The 26,572-nt window shown below is 45.6% G+C and overlaps 1 protein-coding gene across 3 annotated transcripts in view; it reads right to left on the reverse strand.

Moving 5' to 3' along the window:
• Positions 1 to 398: 398 nt before the first annotated feature.
• PHF12 (PHD finger protein 12) overlaps positions 399 to 26,572 on the reverse strand; it is a 32,998-nt gene continuing 6,824 nt past the window's right edge. The window contains exons 2-15 of one of the 3 annotated variants that reach the window (XM_074890037.1): positions 25,505 to 25,621; positions 18,022 to 18,094; positions 16,036 to 16,423; positions 15,365 to 15,485; positions 14,109 to 14,241; positions 13,244 to 13,408; positions 12,444 to 12,605; positions 10,525 to 11,341; positions 8,322 to 8,444; positions 6,814 to 6,957; positions 4,655 to 4,753; positions 4,002 to 4,084; positions 2,195 to 2,333; positions 399 to 1,554 (exon numbers count right to left, since the gene is read on the reverse strand). In XM_074890037.1, coding sequence (XP_074746138.1) covers positions 1,220 to 1,554; positions 2,195 to 2,333; positions 4,002 to 4,084; positions 4,655 to 4,753; positions 6,814 to 6,957; positions 8,322 to 8,444; positions 10,525 to 11,341; positions 12,444 to 12,605; positions 13,244 to 13,408; positions 14,109 to 14,241; positions 15,365 to 15,485; positions 16,036 to 16,423; positions 18,022 to 18,094; positions 25,505 to 25,527 — 2,805 coding nt within the window. In that variant the 5' untranslated portion in view covers positions 25,528 to 25,621 and the 3' untranslated portion in view covers positions 399 to 1,219. Of the gene's footprint in view, positions 1,555 to 2,194; positions 2,334 to 4,001; positions 4,085 to 4,654; positions 4,754 to 6,813; positions 6,958 to 8,321; positions 8,445 to 10,524; positions 11,342 to 12,443; positions 12,606 to 13,243; positions 13,409 to 14,108; positions 14,242 to 15,364; positions 15,486 to 16,035; positions 16,446 to 18,021; positions 18,095 to 25,504; positions 25,622 to 26,572 lie in introns of all 3 variants that reach the window. The other 2 variants (XM_074890035.1, XM_074890036.1) reach the window with 2 other exon arrangements.

Here is a 26,572-nt window from a genome sequence, read left to right on the forward strand (position 1 = left end):
AGGGCTTTGTCTGCGGGGAAGGATGAATTCCCGGCCCCGGAGGGGGGAAGCAGGAGAGGCGGGGAGGGGACAAGGCGACCTGCGACCCCCGGAGCACCGGGAGGCGGCTGCTGCAGGGCGAGGGGTGCAGGCTGTCACCCCTCGACCCACCCAGAGAGCGGAGCGATGCCCCGTCCCTGGAAACCTTCGGAAAGATGGAGCGGAAAATGCTCCTTGCGGGGACTTTCCGAGCCAAACCTTCCTCTGAGCTCCCAGTCCCCAGCCCCCTCCCACGTCCCCGCGCAGGACACGGCCCCTTGGCGCAGCTCGGGCTCCTCGCCTGCCATCGGGCTCTCTGGGGAAAGCTCCAGGTTGTGGTGACAAGAGTGAAGACAACAAGACAGTCGGAAAACAGAATGTGAAGTATTTTTTTTTTTATATACAGAATACAGGAAAGTTTCTGTAAAGTCTAAAACGTTACAATTACTATGTACAGTGGAACTAGCTGTTCTGCTGCGGGGGGTGGCATATAAACAAAAGAGACAGACAGGTTACGACAAACGATCTGCTACAATAGACAATTTGAGGAACGTCATACCACATGTAGCACTGTACACAGCTTTAAAACATTGAAAAATGCCATCACTGATGTATTTACACAGAATCCAACACTTTTCCCTATTTGAAATAAAAATAGGATGGACACCAGGAAAAGAACTCATTTCTCACTGCCCATAATACACAGTAGCTACTTGTAGTGCAACCATAGCAGGGAGGGATGGGAAAAATAACTGTGGGAAGAAGAGCGCTTCTTTACATTAAATAAAACAATGATATTGTATAGATTTGCTGTATGAAAACTGTATTTCTCTTTTAATATAAAACTATTGTCACTGGCACAAAATAGAACAAGTTTCTGATTATTTTACAACTGCATGGGAACTATCTGTCAGGGAGAGTCCTCGAGTCAGACAGCGGTCGCCCCTCGCTCTGACGCGTCCTGCTCTCACTGCAGTTTTCCTTTTAAAATGAAATGTATAGTACAAATATATGTGCAAATGCCCCTAAAACTTGAGCAAAAAAGAAAAATTAAAAAAAGTTAAACGTTCTTCATTTCATGCAAACGGTGTGTGAACAGTCTCTGGGCCGACACAGAAAATCCCACCTCGGTTTGTACATTTTTGCATTGCAAGAGTCTGAGGGCGTTTTTCCCTATTCCAAAGCTCTCTTCCTAAAATTCTTAGGGAACTGAGTTGGACCGCAGCACGGGCACCTGGTGGGGTTTCAGAGAAAGCTTCTCCTCCAAGTCCATATCTTGTACTAAGGCAGTGTCCCCCTTGGGCTGTTTGGTCGCAAATTCAGTAATGCTGAAAACAAACTGCAGGCAGCCCAACTTGATGTAACTGCCGTGGTGGAGCAGGGCTGTCCCCTCCCAGCCAGCCCCGCTGCCTCCTATTAAGCTGGAGCTGCTGGCTTTGCAGTTACAGGGTTTCCGATGCTGCCCTTGCGCCTGTGAATTCATCACAGCAGCTTCTTCATGCGGCTCCTCTTCTTGTTTTCTGCTTTTATGTCGTTCTGGAAAAGAGGAGAAAAAAAAAAAAACAAACCAGTAAGATTCAGGCAGGCCAGCGGCAGCTTGTTTTCAGCAACAGGGGCTACTGCTGAGGTGCCTCGGGGGTAAGATCCTCCAGCCACGAGGTGTGTCAGTCCTCTGCAGAGAGCAGCTGGTAAAAGGGGAACAGGAATCTCCTCACAGCCCCGGAGGGGTCGAGGCATTTACACATCGATTTGGCAGGTGGTCAGGTGGAGAGCAGGAGTGTGCCACAGGGGGATGGGGTGCCTGTGGCACAGCCCTGATCGCTCACTCACAGCCCGGGAGGGGAGGACACACACGGGGAAACCCCTTGCTCCAGCTCTGAAGCAGCTGCTTGCTGCAACTGATGCGAGGCAGGGACCTGGAGCTTGGTGAACTCCGGCGCTGGAGGCAGGAGCGGGGTTACCAGCGGAGCACTCTGCAGGCTGAGGGCACTCCCCAGGCTCCCAGGGAAAAGTCTTGCGTAACCCAGGCTGCAGAGAGACTCCCCCTTTTGCAAGAGGCACAGCGACCGCTGCAGAACAAAGGGCACCAACAAGGAATCGATTTGCACCAGCTCCTGTCCCCCTCTAATAGCTCCCCGCGGTGTTTACGTGGGGCTGGCGCCGTCTCAACACTCACTTATCACACTCTGCACTTTGGCAACAATACTGCTGGGAGGAGTGGGCGTCATCTTCTCTGAGAAGTCACACGAATACAGAACGTTGTCCACGGTCGTCCCATGCTCACTGTAGTTCAACAGCTCGTAATGTTTCGTATTCTGACAAAAAGGGAAGAGGAGGGAATGGAGACATGAAGTCAGAAGGGCGCCTGTATACCCTGTGGAGCACTGAAACACAACCCTTCTTCCTCTACCGCTGCTGATGGTTAAGGAGGAGCAGTTAAATATCCTCCAGCTTCAGAGACCACCAACCTGCCCCTCGTGCATGGCTCACGCTCACAGAACTTTCCAGCAAGAGCTGCTTCCCAGCAGGGCAGGAGAGCCAAAGTGGCTTTGAAGAGAAGTAGGTTTTACCTACTGCCCTTGGACCGACAGATCTTCTGCAAACAGGGGTTCAAGCCGATTCTCACAAAGCGAGCACGCTGTTTTAATAGGCACACTAGACGCAAACTTGGCCCAAGACCTGTGCCTAGCAGGGAAGAGATGTGCTTTGGAAAGCAGCCCCAAGATGGCAAGAGGGATGCCAGTGTGCTGCAGCAGCCGTAAGACAGAGACAGTCTAGGGTTTACAGGCCTTCTGCAGACACTGAAACGCCAGGAGACGTTACCGTGACACACAGCATTACACAAAGAGCATCACGCTTAACTGAGCTTTGCAGAGCACACAGAGTGGAGGAGATTTCAGGTTAGCTCACAGGAATCATCTGAGGGCTGAAGACTTTGTCCCCCAGGGACTACAGAGCTTTAATCAAGTTACAAAAACTCCCCATGCACAGGGGAGTAAGTTTTCAAGTAACCTGCTAGACTGCAGAGACCGAGGCCGAGCACGAGCTGCCAACGACCAGAAGCAGAAACAGCAGGCAGAGCTAAGGCAGGGGAATTCTCCCTCCAGAGCAACCACAGCCACGTGAGGCCTGCTGGAGTGTGGAAGAAGTTCAGTGCCTAGAGCCTGATTTAGGATTGACCACTGTGAGGAGATGCTTCAACACAGCTTTAAGGCCTGGATCCCATTACTGAGTGTGTTCTGTAGCTTGTAGTGCACTGGAGGAATGGCTAAAGCTGGCTGTGGGTTAATCCTGGATCCTGCTCAGTAGCTGGTTGACAAATGGTGATGTAAAAGACTCTATCTTGCTTCAAAGACTGTTTCCATGTTAAGAGACATCTCCAGCGGTGCTTTTATTGGCAGACCCACCAGTCTATTTACCTCAAGAACAAACTAATCTCTGGACTGTAGTTAAGGAGCAACTGTAGACTTTGGTTAATACCGAGAGCTTAACTGAAATTTTAGTTAAATAAATAATTTATACAAAGTACTGCAGATGGCACGAACACTTTGCACCACCACACACCTGAAAGCAAGAGACTCGGAGCAGCTCCTTGTTTTGTTCCAGCTGAGGTTCGATGTCGACACGTAAAGTTTAGCTTGTATTAACAACACAGCTGGATCAAAAAGTATCAAACCGTTTCTATGACTTTTTCTTTCCCTAGACACCAGCAGTGACAGTGCTTACTTGTGGTCAGTCTTTGTCCACAAGCAGTTAGCTCAGAGAAATCATGCTGGCTGAGCTCTGTGCTTCAGAAAAGGGTTTGACAGAAAACGCTGACGCAGCCTTCACTGGAGTGAAACCATTCAGAGCCCTGGCTCTCACTTTGTAGCCCACAAAGGAGCACCACACAAAGACAACCTGCTGCCTGCATCTCCAGCTCCCACTGCCATGCATGCCAAATAATAAAAATTTAAAAAAACCCCAAACACTCAGGCACTCACCTCATCGTAGAATATGCAGGCATGTTTGCCAGACACATAGTTACAGTGACCATAGCTTGTAAGGCACACATCCATATCAGCTCCTGTCAACGGGGTGGGGGGGTGGGGGGGGGGACAAAACAGACTCGGTTCATTTCAGAAAAAACTGTCAGGCAGCAGAGAACAACAGACAGAATTAAACTTCAATTAGCAAAACAACAGGGGAGCAACTGCCTTTGTCCCCGCTCCCAGGACCGCATGAATAATGCTGTGATAAGCCACCAAACAAAGTTTCAGTGGGGGAAGGGAAGGCTAGCAGCTCCACGAAGGTTGAAGAGCATTTCACAGTTACTGGGTCTGTCCAGAACGCCAGAAGAATCTAAGCAGAAAGAAATGAAACCTGCAAGGAAACCGTAACTCTTCTCTCCATCAGTCAGGCATTACATCTCCGGGACAGCCATCCTACTGATTTTGACACCAGGCAGGTTACAATGGTACAATCCCACAAAGAATCAAACGGACAGGGAATTTCCACATTTCTTGGGAGCGAAGAATCCCAGTACAGGCAGCCACAATGGAGCTGTTTTCTTCAACGCCCACTTGGCAAACACTTAGGGAGGGTCAGGGAGAACCACCCCGATTCTGAAAGGTCAGGGCAGGAAAAAGCTACTCACCTGTCCCAATGTAGAGGGTTCGATAGCACATATTGACTGCACCCCCTAAGCCCATCAGAGGATAGAACACCGCCCGGGCTTGCACTTCCTTTCTTTGCGCTGCAAGATAAAAAGAAACTACTTGAACAATGTTATCAGCTACAAAGGCTGCTTGACCCCGGTGTCCCCAGCGCTAGACTCTCCAGAAAGCACAGATCCTAAGGAGGATGCAGTCAGCTTTGGCCTAAACTGCAATTTCCAGCCCTCTACAAATGTTTGTGCATTAAACATCTTTTTGCCAGTCACCCGAGAAAATTGCTCTCTCCAGTAACCTACACAAGCCATGCAATTAGGGGAACATTAATACCGAGTGTGCACAATGGAGCCACACTGAGGAAAACACAAGCCTCCTACCACTAACTTCTTTCTCAATCTCTTCCGCTTTGGGTAATCAAAGAGCTGAGTCTTGCTGTCAAAGTGCTACCTCGAAAAAAATTGGTGCTGGTGAATGTCACCAACTTAACAGCTGTAATTTCACTTCTAGTGAAGCTACAGGAAAAACACACAGGTTGAACAGGGCTTGTCCAGGGACCAACCCAGCTCCCAGGACAGGATGATTTACCGAGCGGATTCCTTTACCCGCAGGTTGGTCCCTACAGCACACTGGACAACGGCTGCTCCGGGGCTGAGCCTCCAGAGCGGCTCCGTGGCAGCCAAGTTCAAATCACACCCTCTCACACACCCACATTAACTGGGCAGAACTGGGCAGAACATCATCTCCTGTGGAACAGATATCAAACTCTGGACCACACAGACCTAGGCCAGGATTTTAGCAGCTGTATTTTGGAGATAAGCTGCTCATATTCAGAGTTTAGGCCCCTCCTGCTATTGCATCTGTATGACAGTGTGACACCAAGAGTGTGAAATCAAAGAACAGAACCTGAGGATCATGAGAGATTGCTTGCAGTCACCTACGTCAAGAATATTGGCCACACCGAGTGGCATCACTGGACATACAGCACTCAAAGCAGCTGAAATATGCAGGTTCCCACCTCTGCCCAGCACGAGGCCTTCCAGCTGCCTGGCTCTGCTGCCTCAACAGGGCTCGCTAAAGCCTTTGGATCTAATATTTCATCAGCAATGCTAAACAGTCAGCTGGATGCATCATTCCTGCCCAAAAAGGGTGATGGGTGAAGACAGCATCAATCTGCCTTTTGAAAGGCAGACCGCTGAAGAATTTCCAGAACTTGCCCGTTACGAGCAGCACAGGAAAGCAGCTCATCTCACAGCCTGGTGCTGTGTCCTACAGCAGTGTTCAAAAGACTGACAAAGCATTTCGAGAATGCTGTGATGCTACAGCAGCAAGCGAGCAGGCAAGCACAGAGTTTCAGAAGGCGGCTACTTGACTGCTAGCAGACTTCCAAAGATCTTATCTTGGATATTTACCCCCAGGCCTAGCAAAGGGGGAGCAGACAACTGCTCTCACAACAAGGCTGTCCAGTTAGTGCTTGAAAGCGGATTAAATGGACTGGCTGCATGCAGAGGGACATGCAGCCACGTTTGCCCTGCAGCTTTAGGTGTTAGCATGCCGATACCAGTGATTGTAAACAAAGCCAATGCTGAACTCAGGAATCTGGAGATTTCCAACAGAAGCACAAGTTGTTTTCCATTATTTGCATTAGTTGCATTTAGTGTTTTAGCTTGATAGTGACATTATTCTGAACAGGCAATGATGTCACACACATATTCTGTGCCCCAGTTCCTCCTGTTCGTGTACTTATCTCACAAGCAACTTCTCCAGAAAGGGATAGCAGGAATCTGCATATTTCTCTCGCCCATCTCAAAGGTGAGGACAAAAAAAAAATCCCCCAAACCAACAATCAGCTGAACCTTCCCATCTCTTGCTAATTCTACGATGAATAAAACACAACTTCACTAAAGATTTCCAGCAGAAAATCAGAAGTTACTGAAGGTATTTTCATTGCCATAATTTGTAATTAAGTAGAGGGACCTGAAGGAGTTTCTGGCTAGTGGATATCTAGAGTGGAGGGATGAGAGGAAAGAAATGTGAAAGGCAGCAGACAGATAGCAGAAGGGGGAGATCTCCTTCAACGAACAGGCAAGGGAGTGCCAAAAAGCCATGGCTCAACATAACCCAGCTATTCTAGGGCTGCTCTTACCTTCAATGTGGTTTCCCACAGGAGATTGCTGATGGGAACTGACACTGCTCGCTAGAGACTGAGCTTTGGAAGGAAAGAGCTGATGTATTCTCTGCAAGGCCAGAAACTTGATCAGCTGCTCATCCAACATATTTATCTCAATCTCTGTTAATAAACAAAAAGCAATTAGTAAGTTATTCATGGAAAGGGTGCAATCTGAGCTGCAGTGGATTTAACTGTCCCGCTTTCAAACTTGCCACTTGCTTCAACAGCAAAGACTTGACAAATTTTGCAATATCAAGAATCTTACATATAGGTGATCTATTACTTCATATCATCTCCTGTGAGCAGTGTGCGAGGAGAGTGCCAGCAATGGCCAGAGAACTACAACTCAGGCCGCAAGCAGAAGTTTAGGTGAACAAGGACTGATAAAAAGTTGAAAATCTGTTATTTTGGCTCAGAATCAACAGGTCATCATGCCCCTTTGGGCAGCAGGTTGGGTCCTTCTTGTGAAGCTCCATTATCTAGCTAGAAAGTCTAACCCTACATCACAAAGGAAAGCTGTAACCACCTTTGAAGCTGCTACAGGCTCATTCTTGAGTCACACACTTTTGCAGCAGGGTCAATTAAACCAAACAGGGTAATTCAGACAATATTATTATTGAGTTTAAAGCAGATCTGTTGCTGATAGCTTTGAAGTATTTACGTTTGTAAAGCCCTACAGAGGTCTGCTTTCTGGCAGCAAGTAGGCTGGCTAACCTCTTCTTCCAAGAGCTTTCTCCACATCAACGACAATTAAAATGGCAAGCAGAAGACGCAGAGCTATTAACGGCCTTTCCTGATAGCAGAGAGGTAGTCTGGGCAGGCTGAGCAGTCAGGGTTCACCCAAGAAAAGAGGGTCACACTGGCAATGCCAGAAAGGCTGTTCTTCACATGTAGAGGTCTCTGGCAACAGCCTTGCTACGCTACCGACAATTGCTGTTCAGCAATCTCCTCCTCCTGGAGTCACTCCGCTAAGGTTTGGCATTTCTTATCAAGTGCAACAAAAGGAAAATAAAAAATGGGCCAGTCTAGGGAAGACTGACAGAAGCAGAAATAAATCAGAAAATTAACTGACCCATTAGAGCATCACCACTCAGGTGACTGCTCGACTACAAGATCTATTGCTGCTGGACTTTAAGCCTGTCGGGAACAGCTCTGGATTGCAGCTAGCACCACAACATGGCAGGGCTGCAGGTTTCTGCATGTGAATTCCACCTGGAAGGCAGCCCGTGCAATAGCACTGTGATTAGCTTTGTGATCGCTCCCCAGAAAAGCTTCAGGCAGAAACATTTCATTGGCCTTGCTGCCTTGGCAACACTACAAGTAGGGAAGCATGTGACATATTTAAGGTAATGTATACCCAGCCCCGCCCTCACCTGACTGCAACCCTTCTTTATCTCTGGAACTTTTCCTTAAGCAGAGACCGAACGCTCTAGGGAAGCAAACGCACAGGGCTAGGAGAGACTGATAATGAACTAAATACTCACCGCCGTCCATAAATGCTTTCAGGGAACTGGTGAGGTCCAACATAGCTGCAGAGTTTGAAGTGAGTGATGAGGGTAGAGTTAAAGCGCTTCCTATGGATAAGGTGCTGGGACTGACCTTACCATCTACAGAGAAAGATGGTGCAGAGAAGATATGTCACCGTGACGTTCGTGAGACATGCACCCAGCCCTCGGGCTGCACTTCGCTTCCAAGCTGCTCAGAATGACTAATTTTGCTCATAGTCATGCTTTGAAAAGGCCTGAATTAGAGGCCATTAGCTTTCTTCTCCTCACAGAAGGACTAGTGTGTGCCTCTAACAGAGCCAACTGCCGGCTTCTGCCCCTCACCTCCAGTTGTCGGAGGAATTCTGGACCTACACATTTAAGCTCCTACTCCCTGTTTGGAGCAGCAGCAACGCCAGACTAAGTGATGTCCTACAGAACAGAAAAAGTTGGAAAAGTTGAACATCAAGTCCCCAGGAGCTTCAAGAGCTCGCTAAACCTAGAGACATTTGCCAAGTAGCTTGTCTAGCTCTGAAATTGCATAAAAAGTACAATTGTCACATTTTTATCTCTGCACGATTAAGTCTGGGGTGTATTTCACTGTCCAGTAAGAATGTGACAGTCATAAGCAGATTTTACTATTTACAAAATAAAATCCTACTGCTTTGGCAGTGACCATGCAGCTGAAAGAGGCAATGGCAAATGCCAGGAAATAACATCCCTTTAATGTGCTGTTGATACCAGATCTTCTTGAGTTGGTTTGCTTAGAAGTTCAACTACTATATGCCTGAAATTTATGGCAAAAAAAAGGTCATGAATTATTTGTATTTTTGTACTCAGCAACAAAATGTGCACGCCATAATTTAAGATTTGTTATAAATATATATATGCATCATATTAGATGAAAAATCTAAATATTTACACCTTCCCCAAGAGACACTGCACCAAAATAATGTTTTAAACTGCATTTTGTAGAACACAAGCTTTGCACCAGAAGCAATTATTTAACATCTTAAGTAACTGCAAAATTATGTAGGATTTGCAGTGCTCTTCAAACCACAAGAAGTTTTCTATAGTATGGTCTCATTTCCTTTACCCAAACTTCTCCCAGTCTTGCATTTCTAAGCAGGGCACGGTCACGCTAGCAACCTCAGAGTAGCCAAGTTTGTTCAGCAGTAAGCAAGGAGGCCAAGTACTCCAGGGACTGCTTCCAAACACGAGGTAAAGCTCAGAAGTTACTCATTAAGGAATTTTTTAATAAAAAGATGTTGCCTCTGTTGCTTGCAACCCCCAGATCTGAGCCACTCCACGCAAACCTGCCACTGAACAGCTCGGAACTGCAGGAGACGCGACAGACAGCTCTGTCACACGCTTTTCAGCGACTGCCTCATCCCAACCTGCTCAAAGGGTTTACTAGTTTGAGTGCTGAGTGGGTGTGGGGAAAGGGAAGAGAAGGAGAACGCTTTAAGGAAAAGCTTATTCTAGCAAAATTTGAGCTACGGGCAGTTACTCTGACTTCAACATCTATCAACATCTATCAACATCTTCGACTTGATGTTTTTATACTGAAGAATGGGTATATACACTTTAACAGCAGGGTTTTGGGGTACAACTCAGGACAGAGATGGTACATCCAAGTCCATAACTACCCTGTATTAACAGACTAGCAGATACCAGACAGACCGGAGCTTCCCAAGTCCATGTTTCTCTAACATCAAGGCTGTGCAGCTGAAGACTTCAAACACACCTGTACTAGGGGACACAACCGTCACCGGAACGGTTAGTGTGTACAGCGATCGACCGTAGGCTCAGATGCCAGGCAGCTGCTCTTGTGAGGACTACCTCACAATCGAACTAGTGCTTTAAAACAAATCAGTAGTTTTAAAGCAGCGTCGGAGTGCCCAGTTGTTGAAACAGCAGCCAACTGATTTAAAACTACTGCTGCTTCCCAGAATTAAACTGATCTTGCTTCTCAGGACAGTCACCCCCCCTCAAGTATGCGCAGCCAACAAAAACATATCCCCGTGGCTCCCATGAAGGGACCTAAGACAGAGGAGACTTGAGAAACTTCTCCCAGCTCTCCACGGAAAACCCAATTCCCAGTAAAATGAGGGCATACTGCTAGAGCCTTGAGGTTCAGAGTAAGTTTTGCCTGAACACTTCCTCAGCCCCGGGGGGCCAAGATCAGCTGTTCAGCACGTACCTGAAGGTGGTGCTGGTGAACAGAATCTGTTTGTGGACCCAACAGCAGAGATCCCGTCTCCCACAGCCTGCGGAGGGGTGAGAGCTCTTGTGGCAGTCAGAGGGGAGCCCATAGATCGCAGGTCCGCCGTCAGCGGCGGTCCTATCTGTGTCTGCACATTCTTTCTTTGCAAAGTGCTGGTGGTCTCCAGGCTGGCACAGGAGCTCGATATGGACGTAGGCATGCTTGTGACCGGCACAGAACCCCTTTGTGCACAAGAAACGGGTCCTGCTACGTTCTCCGTTTTGACAATGGTTCCTATGGTGTGATTCAGAAGTCCACAAGTCGCTGGGGGCGTGAGGGGCCGAGGCCACGTTTGCCGATGAGACAAAACAGGTATTGTGTTACCAGATCCGATTAGCCTCTGGGAGTCAGTCAACTGTGCTGAAGATTCGGATGAAACGCCATAGAAATGAGGACCGTTTACTTTAATGTCAGAGGCTGTCGGCCCATTCGAAGTCCCGCAAGAAGACACCTTCTTGGATTTATCTATACAAGAGCTGCAGTTGACATCTTCCTGTGACAAAGTCTGCTGGGATTGCGAGGAGCTCAAGGAATTCTGGGTGGTAATCCCTGAGGTGCAGGATGACATGGAATAGGGGGTAGGTGTGGGTGCCTTGTCAGCTGCCTGGTAAGGGTTGGCGAGTGAGCTGTCTGCCACAATAACAGGCTTAATATCAGCCTTCTCTGTTTGTTCAGAGTCCCAAAGCGAAGTCATCTGCTTAGCAGATAAATGTTTCAATATGCTGCACTGGAGCGCAACAACACTACAGAGCCACTGGGAGGAAGAAAAAAGTGCAGGTTAGCTCCACTGGCAGACAGTGCTCCAAACCTCAACAGTTACTCCAACCGTTCACCCAGCTCAAAGAAATTCAGCTGCCTCACACTGTGCTGCTGACCGCTCAGGTACAGCCTTGGAACTACAGCATCTGCTCTGATGCTTGTCTAAAACCAGAAGAAAGTTTTGTCCAGAGGTACAAAAGCACAAAGAAAATTACGTACTGTTTATCACCGTGCTGGGGACAGTACACAGAGGAGCTGAGATTAAAGGAGGGAGAAGGCAGCAGACGCACTTCCTCACCCCCAAACTCTTCCTCCTCTTCACTTGTTAAGTGTTTCAACTCTTTGGCTAGTTACAAACACATCTTTCACTAATATGGGCTTCTATCCAAACACAACTCTCCAAGCTACTCTGTAGCATGCTGGAAAGAAATGCTAATCTGCCTCATGCTATAGGGAGTCACCTGCCAAAGCTGGAGGGGAGAGCACCTTTCCGTTTACAAAAGGCAGAGGAAGACCAAAAGATTTATTTGAAGTTTTAAGCTCCACGGTGAACGTGCACCTGCCACACAGAAGAATCCTGCCTGAGCTAACAGAAGGACTTGACTACACCACTGATTGCAAAGCAACATGCCTTCGCGTGTGGAATCTGGCAAGAAGTTTCATACAAGATTTAAACACTCATTTGACCTTGATTTAAAAGTCCAATTCTATCAGCAACAAAAAGCAGCCCAGAAACGTGATGTTAACACACAAATAAACATGTCAGAGAGCAGCCTTACATAATCAAAGCGGAAAGTATTTCCCCTCAGCCAGGAAATAAAAATGACATCTAGACAGAAAGCCCTCGACTCCACTCTTAAGGCCAGAAGACTATTTCACCACTTCCCTGAAGTGTCAGATGAGTTTTACATTTCACCTGGAAAGCCAAAATGAAGTTTTAATGGGCAAGGGTGTCAGAGACAAGACAAGCTATCACCTTCAGACATGATTTTGAGACTGGTTTCCTAGACAACTGCTCTGATCACGACTGAAATGGAAGAGGATCTTTGTACCAAAGCAACTACAGACATAGAGTCCAAGCATTTGACTTCATTTACCTCCTGTTGTTCTGTCTGGCTGGCTAAGTGCTCAGTGTTCAAAAGGTGCTTCTGCAAGGGTTCCTCAGGGATCCCGTTACAGATCAGCTCGCCATCTCTAATTGCTGCAGGCGCAAGTAACGGGGGTGGAAGCCGGTATTGGGACTTTATAGCATCAGGAACCTACATTGTAGAGAAAGAAGATCACACGTGAGAACAATTACTCAAGAATAACTAAACAAAGTGCCTAACCAGCACTACGCTTCGTGTTTGCTGCTTTCTGACCCAGAGGAACCCTGCAGACAATACATTAGAAGTTTCAAGGACTGAGTACTTTAAATTGATGCAGCCACGCTGAAATTAATAGGTTTTATTCCCTTAGGTCAGGCATGACTTCAGTACAACGTGGTGGCTACAGCATAAGAGAAGCCATGCAAAAAAGGCCAAGTGCGAAGAGAAACCAGTATGGCAATTTTCAGGCATTTTGGCATTTGGCAGCAAATACTCTTCGAGGTTTAATGCAGCAGCCCCAGTTCTGCCTGTAGGGCCAGGGGGTTTTGTGTTGTACTTTCTATGCTCGTGCTGGATTTAAAGGCTTACTTGTAATAGCTGAGCCTTAAGGTTGGCAGTAAAAGAGCTTCTTAAATCCTACACGCAGTGAAAAGTAACTGCTGACTTCCAGACCTCTCACCAACACATTAATTCAGACCCCACCCTCTTCCTCCTGCCCCAAAAGGCTACCCCATGGGGCATGCTGGTTTCCCTTCAAACTAGAATACATACACAGGGAGTTTCACTGGCACCCACTTGTTTACACATACCTTCAAACCTTTTCTCTTTACTGATTGAAGAACTCTGCGATTCGGAGGATGTTTCTTATGGATTCGGTTTAAGAAATCCACTTTGACAACATGCTGAGATATGGTGTCCTGGAACCGGTCAAATACTCGGCACCGATTACTCAGGGTCAAGTTCTTCTGGTTCAGCTGGGTGATCAGATAATGCCACAGGAGTTAGGGATCTGCGGGTCACTCTAATGTACCCTAAGACTTTCATAACACCTCGTAGCACTGACAGTACAGCATCAGCTCAGCTTTAGACTATTTGTTTCCTGCAGCACTAGCCATTTCGGTTAAAGGGCACATTGCTGGAGATGAATACAAAAGCATTTAGAGGCCTACTAAGCAGCATCAATGCTCTCAGCAGCAGTTTGTCTGGGCACAAGCCCTTTGTTTCAGCCCCCTGTTTCCTGAGTATTTAAGTCCCAAGTACACTGCTTTTCCACAAATGAAAACTCCCTCTTGGAATGAAAGTTTTTTGGGTTAAGCATGCAAAGAATTACTTCCCCTATTTGTAGCACTGTGCTGCTTTGTATCACAGTTCTGGAAGCTCATCTAGATCTTAAGGAGTCCAGTCCAAAAACTAGACAAGCTGTCAGTGAAGCCACAATCTGAGCTGTCAGCTTCAGTTACAGGAAGAAGTTCCCCCATCTTTATATTTTATTGCAGATAGCAGCATCATATTCCTTTGGAGAGCGCGTTGCTTGCAGCAGGAGCTTTACAAGCGTTACAGGGAGCAATAAGAGCTCAGAAGCTGTTTTACATTTGTTGTACTTTGTCCTTTAATGGACCTGCCAGGTTCCACTCCAGCATCCGGTTACCATACTGCAATCATAGCCCTGCTTACCACCACATGTTCTATGTGATTTGGGCACATCCATCTACCCAGAGGCATGGCAGTAAGCGGTGGCTCCAGACAATCCATGTGGAACAGGAGCGGGCAATAATCACACTGAATTAGAGGTGCCACTCTGCAACTCCTGCGAAGAGAGCACCATATCTTATTTCCCATACAGAACAGAGTATAAACCAAACACGCAGGCAAACTCAGCGTTAAACCACTTCGGCTTATCTTTCTCCACCAACTCCTCTGCACTACGTTATTCACGTCTAAAATTAGGCTTCAGATTTGTAACTTGATCTATATGGACCTTCTGCAAGACCCACTCAAGGCAAAAGGACTTGCCCATGCACATGAGGGTTTCCCAGTGCAAAAGAGGTCTTTTGGCAGGAAGAGTCGCTGGAAAGCTGCAAGCACCTGTCAGATTCACACAAGCAACTTCTCAAGTTGACCTTGGGCGTTAGTTCCGAGTGGCTTCGTTTAGAGCAAAATTCAGAGATCAAAAGGAAATTTCAGATTTAGGTTTTTACAGTTTTCCTCAGATGAATCGTGTGTGAAGTTGGGACATTTACTTGAACAAGATGTTCTCACAGTAAGTCTCAAACTCCAGAAAGTGATTGCAGCTGATTCCCCAGGCTTTAAAGAAGTCTTCGCTCTATAACAAAGTCATCAGCTGTGCTCCACAAAAGCCCACCTGAGTCTCCAGAAACTCGCTCCGACAGGGTTGCTGAAATAGTTTTTTGTTTTCACTGACATTTTGAATTGGGATTTATCTGTGCATTTTTTTATGCAGTTATAAAAAGCAGTAGTATTTTGTACTGGTTTTCAGATCTACTATTTCAGCATAATATTCCTATTTGCCTTGGGCTTATATCTCTCTCAGTAGATTCCTATTTCCTAAAGGTCACCTCCTCGCATATTTCCTTCACAAACCATAAACAAATATCTCCATTTTTTAAACCACATCACTTCAGAATTTTTCTTAGTAGAAAAATACTGAAGACAAGATGGCTCACTCTCCTCAGGCTACATGTTAAAGCCCTTTACAGCCACACAGGGCTGCAGAAGCCACACCTACACTTGCCATGGTTAAACAGCTGTTATTTAGCAAAGATGATTATTCCCCCATTTGTTTAGAGGATTGTAAGCAAGTAATGAAGGAGAATAGCAAAGGGAACAGGTCATCTACTTTTTTCAGTGAGAACTTTGCTCCTGTGAAGGGTGCAGCTATACCAAACAGCTTCCCTGGAAGAGTCAAGTACCTGTTGCATGTGAAGCAGACTTTCACCGGCAAGGGAACCAAACCATTGTGGTCTAACTCATGTTGTGCTTTCTTGACATTCTTTCCTGTGGTTTCTTCCTTTCTCCTCCTCTTACTAGTACCTGAAAGTAAATTTTAAAAGGCTTTGGGTTACCCACATAGCTGAGATTTGCTTTCTGGTAGATACACATAATCATCTCAGGCAGAGGCAAACAGAAAAGGCAAGAAGAGCTGCTTAAGGAACTTTTATCAACCACTAAATCTAGCCTGAAGTGACAGAGACTAGCAGGCATATTTTATACTTAATCACTGCAGTGACATCCTATACATGAAGTCATTACTTTGTTACTAGATTATCATACCACAAATCAGAGTCAAGTATTTTGACAGGTGGAATCTTTTTCTTCAGGCTGATGATCTAGACTAAGGTGACAACAGGAAGCCTCTAGCACAAGTGCTGACAGAGGCGCAGTTAGTAGCCATGTCCCCACAGCTCACACCTGAAAGAGGTCACAAGCTGGAGGAGGACCAGGAGCATGTCTGTAACCTCTGCTTTCACCAGTGAGCATCACTGAGCCACAACTACCAAGGAATCAAGAGGGAAAAGAGGCAAGATAGCAGCAGGATGCAACTGCAGACGTCTTGCCCAACGCTAGACAAGCCACCGCTCACCTGGAAGTGCTGTGGTGCAGGTCAGTTCATTCGGCAACTGGAACTGCGTTGGGTTCCTTTCCATGGCAGCAGCAATAAGAAGCTCAAAGGGCCGCTTCAGCTGGGGCTGCCCACAGTCCATTTCTGCAATGGCAGAGTCATCATCCACGTCAATTATGTCCTCATCGACATCATTCTGTTCTGAGTTGGGGGTCTCGGTGCTGGCATTGGATGTGGGAGTGCCAGGCCGGCTTGCTCTCCTTTCCAAGATCCTGGCATGCGCATTAGCCCTGATGCTGCTGCTAGACCTGTCCAACAGGTCTGCGTCACTGGTGGGGGAGGTGGTCCTTTTCCCAGATTTGTCCACCAATCCATTTACCTGCCCCAGCTCTTTCTTCTGTTCTCGCTTCTGCACGACATGAATAGGCAGGCTTATCATGGAGGCCACAAACAAAGCACATCAACCTTGACAAATATGCAATCGAAGACAAACAGCATCTGAAAAGGCTTGAGCCGCTTACTACAACTTCCTTGTGAAGTCATTAAAGCCTTGACCTAGCAAAACCAATTTGATTGCAGCTAAAGTACAGATGACCAAACAGCTGAAGGGAACCAAGCATGGGGAAGAAAATTAGCATGTCTCTCTCCTTTCAGGATAGCCATATTTAAGTCCAGATCAGAACAACGTTTCACAGCATCTAGTCCTAAATACTTGGCAAATCAGACAACTCTGTTTACTTTGCTAGCCAACGCTGAGAAACTCCACGGTAGACTGTGCAGGTAGACCGTTCATTGATGATGCAGCCTATTAACCCTGGCAGGGCATCCAAACCCGTTACGGAACGAGAAGGTCAGCTTGAGAATACAAGCACAGTATACAAACAACACTCTGCTATCTCTTGACAACAGTAATCTTGAACAAGGTGGGCAGGGAGAACTGCAGCAGAGGAAAACAATACATTGCCATCACCGTGAGATCCATTTTGCAAGAGGAGGGGATGCTGCATGGCCTAGTACAGGCAACTGTGCACTGCTCCAGTGCCTGACAGCATCACCAATATGGATGAACCAACCTACTCGATCACTAAAATGGTCTGCAAAAGGAACAAAGTGTTATCAAGGTAATTTTTAATATAGAAAAGTTGAGGATCTTTTTTTTCCTTTTTTTTTAATTTATTTTGTCATTATTTTTTCAATTTGCAACCTTCACTTTTACTGTGGGCAGATGGTTGAACAGTACCCTGGAAACATAACAAGGCAATTGCTTCAGGAACAAAAGGCTGAGTACACAGTTTTCTTCCAATCTGTTTTGGGTGTCACTTCAAGGAAACAGTTGCTAGATAGTTTGGTGCGGTTTCTAAACCCTCTGCTACACAGTCTTACAGAGTCACAGCAATGAGATGTTTACATTGTGCAAGACAGCTTCCTGGAGAAAGAGCATCAAGTTAGAAAAAAAAAAAAAAGAGACAAGCCACAATCTTGCCCAATCATCTCCTCCCCATCCTGTTCAACAGCCCAGGAAATCATAACTCACTGTGATTTCAACTCTGCTGATGTGCAACTGCTGTGAAGTCACACTTCTAAAAAACACACATTAACCAGAATCACAGCCCTGATGCCAAAGCTGCATTACCAGGACTCCTGTTTCACCTGTAGACAGCTCACCTCCTCGAGCCTGGGAGCCATTCCCACTGTGCCTCAGCTCTCCCTGCTTTCCAGAAGTGGGGGGAAGGAAAACAGTTTAAAAGGCACAGCTTGACAAGAACACATCAGCCATCTCAGTTTTGGTTCCTAGTAGCAAGGTTAAAAATAGCATGAGGGTCTCATCAAGACCCCTTAGTTTTCTTTAAGCCTGTTCCTAGCAAAGCCCTTTGCAACTGTGAGCACAGAAAGTATTGGTGGTATATACATACACATTAAAGGGAGAGGAAGGTATAAAACACGGGATTCATGTTTCAAACGGACAGTCGGAAGGGCAGGGATCATGTCTGTTAGGAGAGGCTTTACCTTGCGGCGTACAGTGCAGCGGTGACACATCCACTCCCCCGGAGGCAGCATTTCCTCACTGAGCGGAGGGTTGCTACAAGAGAAATACAAAGCAATGCTTTACTGTTATTTCTGGAACGCCTCTTCTCACGTACACGCAGTCCTTCCGCCCCCGGGCACTTCCTCCTTTTCTTTACGGTGATGCTCCCCATACATCCACTTCGCAAGACACCTCTATGAAGCTAGTCTTCCTCGACACCCATCTCAGCTCCACCATGCAGCACGCTCCACGGTTTCAGAAGACAGTCGTAGAATTGAATAGCAAAGATAAACGGAAGATTTGCTTGTGTGCGACACATATACCTCCCCCCTAACACCAACGCCTCCTTAAATAACTTGATTACTCCACGCAAGACTACACAGATTCCCGTGCAGCAAACACAGTCATATATCTAGGCATTTCCATCCCTTGAGTTTGCAGTGCGAGTCCAACTGAGCAAGCTGCCATGAAGACTACCCACTGCTTCCCATGTACTCCGTCCCTGGGCACACTGACTTAATGGTGGAAACCACTTTCTATCTTCAGACTACCCAAATACTCTTAAAAGTGTCACCACATACAGCTTGCCTTGGCTATGAAGCACTAGATACATCCTACTCATATGGATCTGCACTTACTATAAAAGCTGTATTACATCGAAATGACATTCTCATTTTGATGCTAGAAATAAACCAGAGCAAATTAGATGGAGTAAGGAGGACTATTTTGAGAAACACTCTCCTCAGTTAAAGGCAGAGCAGCATATGTTAGAGGATACACTTTTCTTGCAGATCCTACTACTAGCTCAAGAACTTTCCAACACCTCTTTTTCATTAAGATTTGTTATTTCAGCAAACTGCTGACTGTTGCAGGAAAAGTGTACATGCTGTCAGAAAAAACAGTCATTTACCACACAGCATGGCTTTAAGATATACTTCTGAAAGTTCTGCCTACTGATGCTAGAGACAGCTGCATAGCAAGTCTGCTGTCCTGTGCTGAGCACTAAACAGATAGATGTGCTATTGCAGGACCTGAAAGCTCCATTTCCCACCGACTGGGAAATGGGTTACAAGGGACCCAACTGGGACTGACCGGGTTACAAGGTGATCGAGCAGTAGTGCGGCCACACTAGCAAGGAGCTTCCAAGACCAGCCCAAGAAGCCACGTGAGTATGGGCAGCCAGACTATGGTTCACTTCAGAAGGCTCTACACTGTTTATTGCGCCTACAGACAAATATCAAAGCAAAACCAAGTCAAGCTTTAAGAAGTCTCCAGCACTGACAAGCCAGAGAGGATAAGATGCATATTTGTTGGCCAGTAAGAGCTGTGTTTTGCGGCAAAGGGAGAGGCTGTCTTCCTCGAGAACCTTGATCCTAGCACAGGGAAATGGCACAGGATCCCAGCCCAGGCTCCCAAGCTTGAGCTGTAAAAACAAACATGCTTCCTTTGTTTAAACAGAGTCCCGGCGAGCCTTGCCCCGAGCACGCCAGCGTGCCAACAGAAAGCCTCTGCAGGTACTGCAGCCACCCAGGGTCACACGCGGTCTTGCAACACTGTGCCTGGAAGACTGAAGGAAGAACACAGCAAGAACCAAACTGGCAATAACTCAGCACTTCTGGTGTCAGGCTCCGGGGAATTCAGTGGAGCCAACACATCTGGCAGCCATTTTGAGGAGGAGTGCAGGGTTTCAGAGGCCGCCGTGTTCCAGGCGCTCCAGAAATGCAGCACTCTGCATATATGCACAAACATACCTGCAGCTTATGTTTCTCATTTCCTGGAGGACTTGGATGAACAAGAGATCAGGCTCTAGACGAGAGCACCAAAGCCTCAACTACTGGCTGCTTTACATGAAGCCTCAAATGTTTGGCTGAAGCAGTAACTCCCCCCTGCCGCAAACTAATCTTTTGCTAATAGAAGCAGGGAAGGGGGGTGGAAGGAAGAGAGTAACAATTGATCCCGGTGTGCTTGCTGCAGTGTAAATCCCTTCCGAGTCCTAAGGTGGATCCTGCAATAGCTCAGGTTTTACGCCTGCTAGAAACCAAGCTCTTAGATCTGCAGTTACAGTGAGTACAGATTCATCTGGCCCATACCCCCGCCTCCTCCCAGCACCTCAGGGGAAAAAAACCCCACAGACTTTGATTTGTTCGTAGTGAATTTTAGCCCTCTGAAGCTACCGATGAGCGTGCCTGAACTGCTGGAAACACGTCTGCCCCATTCCAATGCACACGCGGCGTGCCAGGGATCCACGCGCTGCCAGATGCCTCCGGTTATTTGTTTTAACTGTTACCTCAATCTTACGCGTTTTACAATGAAACAATTAATACCATGGTGAATCTTGAAAGATGCCTAGAAGAGTTAAAACAGGTTTCTTCTTAAGTGTGTATGTTATTGTCCCGTTTGTTAGATTTGAACTATGTGCTCAACAACCATGAGATCCTACACACACAGAACTCCTAAGTGACAGCTTAGAGAAACATTTTAATGAATGCTGCTACCCAAAGGCCCATGGAAGGAGGAGGAAAGATTAGTTTCAGACCAGCAGCAAGGTTTTAGCTCTCAGACTAGCCTCCTGAGTTTTTTTTGCTCACTGTCAGGGCCTAACTGCTATAGCAAGTGTATTAAAAGACTGATTCTGCTTCTCCTGGTTAATGAACTGTTCATCAAGGCAGCTTGCTGCACTAACAAAGACTGATGAATGCTGTTCCTGCACTGCTGGCCTCTCCGCAAGCAGAGAGCATTTCCTGGGTCTTAGCATAAAGCCAGGGAAGCGCTAAAGAATGCCATTTTAATTGACTAGTTATGACCACATTCTTCAACCTTTTACTGTAAGCATAAGAGAAACTGATCTTTAAATCTGAACGAGATACTTGATCTTCATAACCAAGGTAAGAATTAGCACTTTGGCAGGAGCACCACGGCCGTTTTCTCCCTATCTTTCATAGGTTCATTAGCATGCAGATCTCCAGCCCTTACTGTTTGCTGCCAACAGGACCTGGAATTGCACAGCACCAACTTTATCTTCAGTTACAACACATCTCCTTTCAACTACACGCCGATCAGTTGTACTGTTCAGTACAATTTCACTGAACCTTCATTTCAGGAAGTTTCCCCTTTTGTCATCACAGGCAAGAGTGGAGGCCAGCACTATTTTACCTGGAAGGTTTGGTGTGACCCAAATCAAATCTGCTCAGCAGAACATGTTTTTGAGTTTAAGACAAAGACAGCTCTGAAAAGCTGAGGCTGACTTTCAAAGTTAATATCTATACCTGGAAGACCAACTCATACAAAGCCTCTGAAAATTAAAGGAGGTGTTTATCACTGCCTATTCAAAAGCCACTACTACACTGATACAAAGTCACTTGCCGTAATACTAGTCTCATGGCTTTTTCTAAAACAGTTAAGTACCTAGCCTCTCCTGAAATTCATACCAGATTTGTGTTGTCAAGTTTTGCTCTCCCATGGTCAGAACATTACGCAAAGCCCCCCTTAAATAAAATTTAAATGGCTATGATGACATTTTTTTTTAAAAATAATCTTCAAAAGTCATCCATATATTAGGAGTTTTTATCAAGCAAACAATACCATGAAGCCACTTAGCTTTTCAATTTCACACTCTGGAGCTCTCATACATCAGACGCCTGTTGTTAGTCTAAATCCTGTAATTACTCTTCACTTTGCTGACCTCAATAAATAAGTAAACAAACGCTCGAAGGAATAGCACCTTCTTCAATACAAACTGGGCCACAGCTCTCAAAGAAACCAGTTATAAGCAAGCCTGAAGTTATTTACATACGGCATTCCTGGTGGCCATCTTGCGTCAAAGGCACGTTGACATTACTGAGAGCACGCTCTGGACCCACTGGGCTACCTCCAGCTATCAGGCTGGAATAATGGTGGCAGGAAAACAAGCCAGTATCTGGTGAAGCTTTCTTGAATAACTTGTCTTTGATACCAGTTGTTTTCAGCAATCAGACTTAGACACTTTTTTCTGTGCAGGGGAAAATAGTAACTCCTTGAAAAAAAACGTAGGTGAGAATATTTTTCCTTCCCAGAAATCTCATTAACTTACCAAGACTCAATGACAGGCTTATAATGAAGGATGCTGGTTATGTTTGCCAGTTAGATAAAGGAAGGCAGCTTTCAGCTCTTCTATTGGACTCCTATTTATCCAAATGATGGATAGAGCTACAGCTGTTCTACCAGCTTCATAAAGAACAAGGCTCCTGGCTTCCTAGAGCAGGGCCTCAATGGCTGCCATAACTAAAACAAACCAGGAAACCAACCTCACTGTCAGTGCATCACAAGCGCCCCATTGAGAAACACAGAAAGTTGCATCATTTACAAATTCAGTTCTTTAAAACAGTTCCACTGCGCCCAAGTTACACAGTTCTGTTCACAGCTGCCCCAAAACCCTGCAGGACGAGGACTACTGGAACCCAGCCCTCAGAGCCTCTACCTTATACATAACAAAAACACACACAAAACAGCTGAAGCCCTTTTCCTCCCCACTGCAACTCTCTTCCCTTCCTATTGCAACCCTTGGATCAGCAAAGAGTTTGCTATTTTCTGAAGACAGAACTCAGACTCCATTACCTTAAAGATGGTTATTAGGAATACTGTCAGCTCTCTCCTCTGTTCCAGTAGTGTCAGGATTATTCCTCAGCACAAACTACTCGGTGAAGGTCTATAAATTCTGCTCATTAACATGGATAAAGTTGTGACACTCAGAAGTACAAGAAAATCTACCTGATTAAGTCAAAGATTTCTCAAGCACCAATGCAGAGACCACCAAATTTCAGATAAGCCAAGTGTAATTTTTATTCTTTACAGACCTCTAAGCACCTGAACACATTAAAACAGTTTCAGGAACTTTCTGATCTCAGTTAGGCTCATATATTTTATAAGTTATACCTACTTGAAGTCAGCAGGGTAGTTCACATTAACTACAGCACATCAGCGACCATACTTTTATCTGTGGTGCAACTCCTCCTGAGGGAACTAGTGAAAAAAAACTTGACAGTAGCCAGCATAGCTTTGTTTACATTGAAGTGAAAGTCTTGAGCATGAACATAAAAAGTTCTAAATTAATAACATCCAGCAAGGAGACCTGGACATCACTGAACAGGTCAGTACATGATTATTTTGGCTCCACTATGCAAGGAAGAGAACTGAAATGACCATTTCACAGGTCACCAGTTATCCCATCATCTGGAACACTGCATCTGCTTAGCATGCATCTTTCCAACAGCATGGCCAGAGTTGGAAATAAAGGTTCAGCAACAGACAGAGAACAGAAGCAGGATTAAAACACCATCATATGGCCAGACAGCGAGAAACAAGATGCACGCAAGGAAAAAATAAAAGTACACTAACATAATCTGTCCACACGCCAGTACAAGAGCAGAGGAAGACTCAAACTCTTACAAGTTTAAGAGGTAATATTGGTAAGTATGCTAGATTCCAACATTTCATTCACTGTGAGCTTATTTCCACATTCTAAACCTGCCAGTGTTCAACACTGAGGGCAGAACATTGTGCTGACCAGCGGTTCAAGTCTCCAGCAGCAGTACTACCACGCTCCTAAGAATCAGGCACCATTTCACAAGTCAAAACACTAGTGTGTTGTGAATTCCGGTATTTTGAAGCCAGTGATGTTACTTACTTGTATCCTTACTCAAACCGCTCCTGCTAGTCTCATCCTGGGAAGAAAGAGCGAAGTACAACCTCATGGAAGCCCATCTGACATGGAAGTCACCTACCTCACCTCGCTTCCCTTCCCAATTGTCACCAGGGGTCCAGTCTCCTCCCCGTGCACTCCTGTGCAGGCAATCAGAAAAGTTCCCTCCAAAGTGACAAAGTAAAACTTTTTTGTCTCAGACCCGACAAGCAGGAGAGTCCAATAAACTGGATAAGCTGCATGTAAACATGTGATCACCTGATGTAATTAGTTACTTCTATTTATAGAAAGAACCTGGCCCACAGAGACCATTCCCTAGACAACCCATTAGTTATTACCCTCATTAACAGCTGACAAAAAATTTAAAGGAAGTATTTTTTTAATATATTAAATTTCTGTAAATCTATTTAAAAACCAAGTATATATCTATATAAATAAATATGTATTAAAAAGCATATACTACCACCTGTACTGCACTGAGGTTTTTTGATTTTTTTTTTTTTTTTTAAAGATTAGTTTGGTTGGTTATGAACTCTGATATTTGGGACATATCTGCTAGGGAACCATCCAGCTTTGTGTTTATCAGCAGAAATCATGTAAGTCAATAGGAAGACTTGTTGACTTTGGAAAATTTGGGCCAGCCCCAGAAATTCAGGCATTCTGCACATCCCAACTCCTGTTTCTTTCCTGTGCATCACTCATGCCTGTACTGCAGACAATAGTAACAATAGCCTGAATTCAATGTCCAGATTAATTATTAAGTGTTCAGATCTTTATAGCACCATCTTCTTAACAGATTAGAAGTCATCTTCTCAAAGCAGGATGACACACAGGGCAGCGTCAGGGAAAAGAAAGAAGGCTGAGGAACAACACAGCTCTAGTGAGAATCACTTCATCCAATTTTGTCTTTAAAGAACAATAAATGAAGAGACATCTCTGGTGGGAAAAAAAATAATGAAAACACAGGTCTGAGAGGTTTCCGAGAAGTGAACACATTCAGTCCTAGCCATACTGAATGCGTTCAAAGGAGACAGGGGTGAAAGGACAGAAGCAATAAGGTGGAAAAAAGGAAAGCAGCACATCAGAAGAGGATGAAGGACAGACCCATAAAAGCAGAAGTATGAATTTGTTTTCACACAGGCACAAACGGAGGATAATCCTGACATCTACACGTGGACTAGGCTTTCCCAAGAACACTGGGGAAGAGAGGGAAAACAGCAGTAATAGAAACATCCACCAAAAAACCCCCTTAAAGCAGTGCGTACATTCTTTTCTGCCTTTTCCGGATCACCTTCATATGCTGCTCCTGTTGCTATTCTAGACAGAGATCACTGGGAAGTTCACATGATGCCTTGCCCAAAGTCAGAGGCTGTACAGGCAGGTGTTTCACACCAGTCACTAGTGCTTGCCAGAAATTCAGCATGGGGTTTTCAGCCTGCTAAATTGCATCCTCGGGCCACTGCTTTCTGCAGGGTTCAAAGTCAGTAATCTCCAGCTCCATCTAGTTCACTTCAAGTGACTCGTGCAGAGCAGACGTCAGCAGAAATAGGTTAGAGTTGGGTTCAGGTGCTAGATTTCCCCCAGCTGGCTGAGATGCTCTTTGCCTTTTGTACTCAAGATCTGATACACCAACTAAAAGAATGATTTATAGAATTTTCTTCTTCTTTGTTTTTGGCTATAGGGAGCATTTACTCCATACCCTAAAAAGGTATATAATTGCATTACAACTGATATCTGTCAACCGCTTTATTGAAGAGAAGGTACAACACTATTTTTACTCAGCTTACAGAGTTACTGGATACTGCAGCATTCCTTTGAGGAAGCTGGGCAGACATCTAGCGAGCGGTGGAGTTGGAGGCAGTGTAGATTGACTACTACGAGAAGAAAATGCCAGCTCCAACAATCTGTGTCACAAAAAAAAAAAAAATCAAAAGTTTAGCCAGTAACCTGATGTGGCAAGATGCTTTTTGCTTACACTCACTTCTTGCAAATCCAGTACTCCATACCCCTATAACAAAGCCATATTATATTCTCAGATACATTAGCATTTCCACAAGTCCAAGCTTACTTCCCTACTGCTTAAAAAAACCCAGGTACATCCTTCTCATAAGTGATTTATTTATACTGCAACAGGCAGCACTCCCTTAATATTCAGACTTTGTAACACTTGCTTTCAGGAAGATAGACCCCTTTCCTACTCTGGAAGTAACTGTTGCCTTTCTTCACAGCAGATTCCTGCTACCTGCTACTGACTCCAACCTGACACATATCAGTGAGTCAATGTAGCAACAAAAGCAGTTTGATATCCACTTGTGCGGGTCAGCAAACAGAAGAATTTATGTTAGTGCCTTTACTACTTACAAAAACTGTTTCAGTATTGATGCTACAACTGAAATCTCGAACTGAGTCTGTCCTACACAGGGAGACAGCCAAGAGCCCTGCCCTCAGTGCAGGTGGTGTTCACACCAGCGTAACAGCACCTACAACCCAAGTCAAAAAGGTCAGTTTCAGGGAGAAAAATACATGTTTGGTCCTGACTCTTACTATAAATACACATTTCTGTGGCTGACAACACTATGGGGGCACTCCCCATCCGAGATGTCCTTCACAACCACCGTAAGAGAAGTACAGCTGGGTGTTAGGCATGCTAATCATTACTGCTTCCCATTTACTACCCCCACCTAAAGCAACACTGAGAAATGGAGAGCGGAGAATTACGAGCCTTATACAACTTTGTGTAATAAACACAGTAGCCCTCCCATTCCCAGCTATAAGATCCGTAGGCGGCTGTACAATCTTAGCACTGAGCTTGTATGTGATAAAAAGACACAAGGCAACATAAATGAAGGTGAAAA

Source organism: Strix uralensis, chromosome 20 (assembly GCF_047716275.1).
Source record: "Strix uralensis isolate ZFMK-TIS-50842 chromosome 20, bStrUra1, whole genome shotgun sequence".
Lineage (NCBI taxonomy): Eukaryota > Metazoa > Chordata > Aves > Strigiformes > Strigidae > Strix > Strix uralensis.